Here is a 7,283-nt window from a genome sequence, read left to right on the forward strand (position 1 = left end):
ATGTGTTGGATAACGTGCCATGTTTAATGTTTGTAGAAAGCAAATGATTTATAAAGTATTTTCAAGCAGAACACATTTGTGGTTCATTTTTTATTTAATGTATATAACAGATTTATGATGGCACTTCTTTTACCAGTTAAAATACAATGAATGAACAAACATGTCAAAATTGCTTTGGATTTGTTGGAGGTGCAACCATGAATTATTTAACGTAGCTCTTAAGGGTTGGATTAAAAACATGTTCATGTGAGATGAGTAAGTGATTTAATCAGAATGGATTTTCGCCCTTTTTATCAATATTCTAGCAATATCACATCAGGCTTTGGCATTTTCTGTGTAAGGATATTTACTGAAGGTCATGTAGGTATGTACAGCACGAACTTTTGTACACATGTACACTGTGAGTCAACATTTTGTTCGCATATGTCTACTAATGCTTGAACAGCCGATTTCATATAGCCATACATCTGTGCATGTTTTTTTTATGTGGGTCCATACTGTGAAACAAATGTAACTTGTTTTTATGCAGACATTCATAAAACACGTTTTCAGACTTTTACTCTGCTTGACTTTGAAATGTAACACATAGGGCATATGTCAGCAGCAACTGTTTAAAAATATGACTAATGATTCCTTCACACCCAACTTGATTGTGATATTTATCTTTCAATCAACTGCAATGTTTGGTAACATTTGTTCTGAAGGATGATGCACGAGTAGGTGTTAGGTCCTGGTAGATGAGCATATATGCCTTCCAGCTCTACCTTCACTGTCGGTGTGGAATGAAGTCAATGACGATGCTGCATACAACGTTCATCCTCCTTCTCTGCCTGAAACTTGTCGCAGGTGACTATAGTTTCAATTTTCTTTATGAATTGTCATAATGTGTGTGTTGAAGATGTTAACTTCTTAACCAGTAGCTGTGTGCGCGATGTTATTTTTAGCCACCTGTAGTTCACAACAACATACCTTACACTGCCAACAAAGCACAATAGTGATGCCATAATTTATTAGCACAATTGTTTTTAAATCTGTCGTAAACAGGTTTGAACTATTGAGGTCACAATGCAATATTTCAACCAATGTTTGCACTTGTTTCGTAAATCAAAAGATGTTATCAGTTGTGTTATGAACCATAGGTTGTTTTCTTCTTACGAACTTCTTATGAACTCGTGGGCTATCTTAGGGGGATTGGGTTTGTTATTGGACGCCACATTCAGCAATATTCAAGCTATAAGGCGGCGAACCAGACAAACCAGTCATTGATATCATGAACAACAATCCATGTCTTCCGGGCACCAACCATGTGACGGGGCCTGACCACCCGATCATTTAGTTGCTTTTTACGACCATCATATGTTATGGAGGACCAGGAATTGCCGCAGGTGCTCGTCATATGGAGCTGATAAACTCAGAAAATGATATGGACTGTCGAAATTTAGCAAACGTTGAATAACTAACGAACTTGGTCAATAAAAACAAAATCACGATTCAAGTCATTTCACATTACAGCTGTTATGTTGCTTTTATAGAAATTGACCTAAATATTGAACGTATGTAGTTTTGTCAAACGCATTTAATAACACATAAACAGTTGAGGAAGCTCGGTAAAATTACTTGAGGGGCGTTCACACAACTAGTAGCTATATCTTGTTGTATGTAATAGGTTGTAAGAACTGAAGTTGGAAGCAATTTGGCGTTTACACAGCGATGAGTTGCATACACCTCTTGTCTCGCGTGACATGGTTATTGTTACTTCTGAAACATTATTGAAGTACTAAACATTGTACGAGAATTATGGTCAAATCACACCGAGGCTACCTCTGACATGACGGATATGTGACATACTTCTTGTTCTACCTCATGGTGTAAAAACTTGAGTGAAAAAATGAGAACATATTAGAATAGAAATAACGCTAAATGTTGTTGATGATTCTGCATTGCATAAACATAACTTCGATGTAGCAGCCTTTAATTGCACATATATAAACATATTGTGTGATGAATGTTTGTATTTGACAGTTTTACATAAACTGTGAGCAAACACAATACTGCCCTATGTCTGAAGTACACAATGACAATGTTATCAATTTGTTATGATTTACTTTACTCTTTCGATATGAACATTAACTTGACGTAGAGAGATGTACACACGCTCAATGAAGAAGGGCAAGACTGCGCTGAGCTACGGAAGCCAATTGTAACTCGGTTGTTGTATCTTACAATATATTTCGTATTAGTTTGTTCATGAGTAACCAAACTTTTCCACGCAAATATTGATATTGAAATGGATACTAGTGAGAAAGCAATGGAGCGAGAAAGCAATATAGAAAGAAGCAATGAAGAAAGAAAGGGATAATGCAATAAAGTGATAACGCGATAAAGCTTGAAAATGATAGATAATTCTCAAAATGCCGTACATTAACATGTTGTTTTGCTCCTTTTCAGGGCTCCATTCCTATGATTTTCACCGCTGTTTTGCCTTTTTACGGCTCAAACTTTCAACATTTTGTAGCAGAAATAAATTGGTTAGATATTCATACAGAATGCTATCTCGTTTCGTTTGTATACACGCATGTTTGTACTTTCTTGTATTGTAGTTAATTCGAAAGATTCAAAAGCACTACAACGGGAAAGTCTTTTACTTTTACTTTATTTCGCTAAAACTCCTGAGAAAGTCCCCGACTTATTTGCGAATTATTTGGAAACTTAATTGCCCCTTTTATAGGAGTTATGAGTTTTATGCCTACCACCACAAACACATACACACATCCTCCCCCCTCTCACTCCCTAGGATGATATTAGTTATATCTCTCCGTGTTTAGGCTAACATGCTCTAAGATTTTTGTGAATTTGTTTCGCTATTCATACTTAAAACTGAAACATTAAAAGATGCATTGAACAGGAACACATAATTAGTGAGTGAGTGAGTTGTGTAAAGCTTTTCCTATGTATTGGTCCAGTTATCAGTACACAAGTATATTTTTCACTGCATTGGTTATGAGTTTGATAACAGAAAAGTTCCAATTTTTTAACGGCGTGTCAGCTTAATGTGGGAGGAAAGCCCCAAATGATGCAGGTCTTAAACGTTTACCACTTTAGTGAAACTCACGAGCACGGGTATAGTGCTGACAAACCTACAAACATAATCGGGGCGTACCGGGATTCGAACTCACAATCATAGGTTTCTGGCGTGCCCAAGGGACACAACTCTCCACAGCGAATCGCGGCGCCTTAGACGAAACATAATGAATTACATGAACTATAGATTGAGAAATAAGTGCCAGTATTATCAGTCCACTGTTTGTATTGTTTGCATTGTCAAAAGAATTGTTTTGTTGGTCAACAGATTTGGACGTGACGCCGAATACGTGCTCTTTCAATTTAGAAATGACAATTATATTGATAATGATGCATGTAAATTATGCAGACAAAAGTTAGACATGTAATCTGTTACAAAATTAAAAATACAGATCGATTAGGTATGTGTATCTATCTCAAGTCACAAATACGACTTTGAGAGTGTCATTAACCTGTATATTCATTCCTTGAACAATAGAAATGGGATGCGTTGTAAATATTAGTTAAAAACACTAATTTCTTATAATTTCTTTCAATCTTACTGTCTTCAGAAACTAAATTCAATGCTAATGTGCTTGTAAAACAGAGTTCAACTGACGTTAAGTCGGCTTTCCCTACTTATTTATACTTATTTGTAAATATCTACCACAGTGAGTCAACCTGACAGACATACAGACAGATGCAAACACACAAACTAATCTTAAACTAAACATACAATATTAGACAGACAGCTGATTTAACACGTGTTATAGAAAATCATAGTTATGCACTTCATATTGTTATCAACACTAACTGTGTGGCCACAATAATTAGGATGTCTCTCCATATGTGTAGTGTATCCAAGCACATATATCAACTGTAGTTTTCATGTGATAACACCAACTGAGTTAACATAGTGCTTAAAAAGCATTCGCTCCTTACGCTGAACACCCAGGTTCGATTCCCCTCTTGGGTACTATATGTGAAGCTCATTTCTGCTGTCCCCGTCATGATATTGCTAGAATATTGCTAAAAGCTGCATAAAACATACTCATTCACTCACAGCGTTGTTTATGAAATTACTATATTATATAGAAACTTTGCTTGGAGTTTTGTAGGTGCTTCTTTGAACAAAACTGATGCCATTACTCCGTGCTTGGCTTCCACGAACAGGCAGTTCTTGCATGAGCTGAGGTCGCTGCTGAGCCTCTATCTGGGGGAGAAGGTTCTACAGCCAGTGACCTCCACTCCACAAAGTAGCAGCTCGGGTAAACACGCCTTTGTGTTTCTGTGTATGTTCACTCTTTGATCTCAGGAAGGTATATATAAGATGATGATATCAGTACTTGATGATTGCTTTCAATTTATGATGATTGTTCACATTCGTCTGTATTCTGCTGTTAACATACGGTTCCAATACGGAACACATAGAGATTAGCACACACCATGTCTGTCCCTGTCAAGTATTTATTTGTCTGTATTGAAATCTGTGTTTTTTCTGTGTATTTGTAGGAGGAGGAGCGATGTTCACTCGGTGGGGAAAGACAACATGTCCGTTAGGAAATGATGTCATGTATAAAGGTAAAATATTTCAAGACCTACGTGATCTAAAAGTTAAAAGGGGGTAAATTACTTTGTCAGATGGGTTTGTTTTTTATGTAATCTGAATATTTTCAGGGTGTCAGTTCAATCAAAGTGAATTTATAGAATGGTATAATCTCCTGCATAAGTGATCTTTCCAATCGAGAATATGAAAAGCTCTTTTTTGTCTAGCTTGGCTGGAAAATATGCAGTTAACACAAAAAGGCCTGTATTGAATCTACTCTATTAAATGACATTTATGCAAAACGAAAATTATATGTATAACTGTACTAGTGCACACTTCATCTCCATGTGGCAGTGCTACATTTCTGGGAGAATGAAGTTTGAATATTGTAGCAAAAACCACAATTCTACAATTTGTAACATAAAATTATACACATTGTTAATTGACTTTGACTTAAATACTCACAACTGTACCTGGCTTCTGGCACGAACAATGTGCTTTTACTAGAACTTATGTTTTGGTAAATAGATGTTTCCAACAGAAATGAATGGGTCATTATTTTTTTCTTCACACGGCTAAAAGGTAAATACAATTATAAACATATTCCACTGTTAGGTAAATCAATTTCGATGTATTTTTATTTTGTTAAAGGGCTTAAAGGTGAAAAAGATAGAACTCACCTCTTTTGTTTTTGTAATATTGGCAATATCAACCGAGTATTGGTTAATCACTATTCGCCTTGCCATAGGCTCGGCAAATCAATTAAGACTTGGTTGCTAGCTCCCGTATTTAATAAATAATGAATGGTCTATATACTACATCCGTTCTCTAAATAATCGGGTTTCCAGGCAATAGGTGGACTTGGAACACATATATTTTATATGTCTTCACACATAATAAAAAGCTAGTTTCAATCTCCCAGGTTATGCAGGTGGAAGCCATTACACACACAAAGGTGGACCTGGGACAACTCTGTGCCTTCCTGACTCTCCTATCTACGCAAGGCATACTACAGCAGACACTTACAGTCATCTCTATGGGACTGAGTATGAAACTCCTCGAGCAACAGGGCCTCTGCACAACATGCATCAACATGATGTCCCTTGTGTTGTGTGCTGCAGTCGTCACAGAAGGAGTGCTGTCATGGTCCCTGCCAGGAATGAGTGCTTCCCTGAGTGGCATCTGGAATACAAGGGCTACCTCTTCGGGGGTTCCACTGAACACACAAGTTCAAGTGATTATGTGTGTGTAGATGAAGACCCAGAATCCATAAAGGGAGGCCATGCAAACAAAAACGGACATCTCCTGTACCTGGTCGAGTCTACCTGTGGTGCCCTGCCATGTCCACCATATGTTAATGGCTGGGAGATGACTTGTGCTGTTTGTACAAAATAAAACACTCCATATAGACCATACCATCTGTCAAATATGTACATTAACCCTGTCTTTCATACATCCGATAAACACATTCAGTTTTCATAAGACTGCCAATATCCATTGTTTGGTTGTGTGTAAATGTCTCTCGCTTTCATGTGGTTCATTCACCTCTGCCATGTATTTGTAAAAGTGTTGAATCACGATTATTTTATGAATGAAAAAGTAGTTCCAGTGTGACAGAGGTCACGGTTATACGATTAAAAGGAACAAAACGAGGTTCACCTTGCACGACAAACGTGTGTCGTACGGATTTAGTATCTTAAAACCTGTATCTTCATCACGTGTAAAATAAAGGGATTGACATCGTGAGCATCGTTTCACGCAATTGGGATAAGATGACATGCATCAACCAAGTCAAGGAGCCTGACCACCTGCTCCCGTTTGTCGCCCCTTACGACAAGCATGGAAGACCCATTCTACCCGGATCTTGACGGGTCTTTAAGTTTATGTGGGTGCATGTGGCACAAAAGGTAGCCTTTGGTTGCCTCATGTTGTAAGGAAAGACTGGCCACGTTGACCAGTCAGTTACGTTATCATTGGCTGAAGGTCCTAGCTGCAAGTTATCGCCAATGATGAGCTTCTGATCAATATCATTACACATGCTATTTCTTTACACATGGTTTCTTAATTGACAAAGGTCCAACATTGCAGCTTATCATCTAAATCAGTCAATCAAATAATGGTTTATTGAATGAAATGTCATCGGCCCATATACACGCAAGTTACATCGACATGTCGTTATATTAACAAATACTGTAGTATACTGAGTATCAAGACAACAAACGACAGAAAAAAGCATGATGAAAGATACTTATAGCTGTAAGTTATTTTCTGTTTTGACATCAGACAGGTTCAGTTTCTCAGCATGCTATAACACCATGTTACATTGATTCAACAAGTACCCCAAGTGACACTAAATGAAGTGTGTTCAATGTTCTCTTGCCCCAAATAAAGATCCATTCTAAATGTTTATGTGTGATCTTTTGTGACTCTAAATGACAAAACTACAGTTTGTTAACCAGTTTGTGTTAATAAAAACCTTTCTTAAATAGTTTGGATGTTAATTATATATCTTGTCGGTAGTTACAAACCTTTACAAAATCCTTTAACTGATGTGATATTTATTGTTTCGTAACACAAGGGACATAATGTACTCATGAAGCGCATTCAAACCTATTGATAGCTGCAAACTATGTGAGCATTAGAGAAATTCCTGGCTGAATCGACAAAAGCACTGATT

General features: G+C 37.2%; 1 protein-coding gene across 1 annotated transcript; it reads left to right on the plus strand.

Moving 5' to 3' along the window:
* Positions 1–737: 737 nt before the first annotated feature.
* Positions 738–7,037, plus strand: LOC139455205 (uncharacterized). Its single transcript, XM_071236751.1, has 4 exons — positions 738–846; positions 4,179–4,328; positions 4,573–4,641; positions 5,529–7,037. Exons 1-4 carry the CDS (start codon positions 738–740, stop codon positions 5,999–6,001), a joined length of 801 nt encoding a protein of 266 aa, XP_071092852.1. The 3' UTR covers positions 6,002–7,037.
* The last annotated feature ends 246 nt before the right edge of the window (positions 7,038–7,283 follow it).

This window comes from Haliotis cracherodii, unplaced genomic scaffold (assembly GCF_022045235.1).
Source record: "Haliotis cracherodii isolate W230 unplaced genomic scaffold, xgHalCrac1.p SCAF_11, whole genome shotgun sequence".
Taxonomy (NCBI): domain Eukaryota; kingdom Metazoa; phylum Mollusca; class Gastropoda; order Lepetellida; family Haliotidae; genus Haliotis; species Haliotis cracherodii.

Bases quoted from the DNA above. Each gene is read 5' to 3' on its own strand.
- LOC139455205 (XM_071236751.1), top strand. From the start codon at position 738: ATGAGCATATATGCCTTCCAGCTCTACCTTCACTGTCGGTGTGGAATG. The intron at 4,329-4,572 runs GTAAACACGCCT...GTGTATTTGTAG, and splicing joins TCCACAAAGTAGCAGCTCGG to GAGGAGGAGCGATGTTCACT. The intron at 4,642-5,528 runs GTAAAATATTTC...TCAATCTCCCAG, and splicing joins AAATGATGTCATGTATAAAG to GTTATGCAGGTGGAAGCCAT.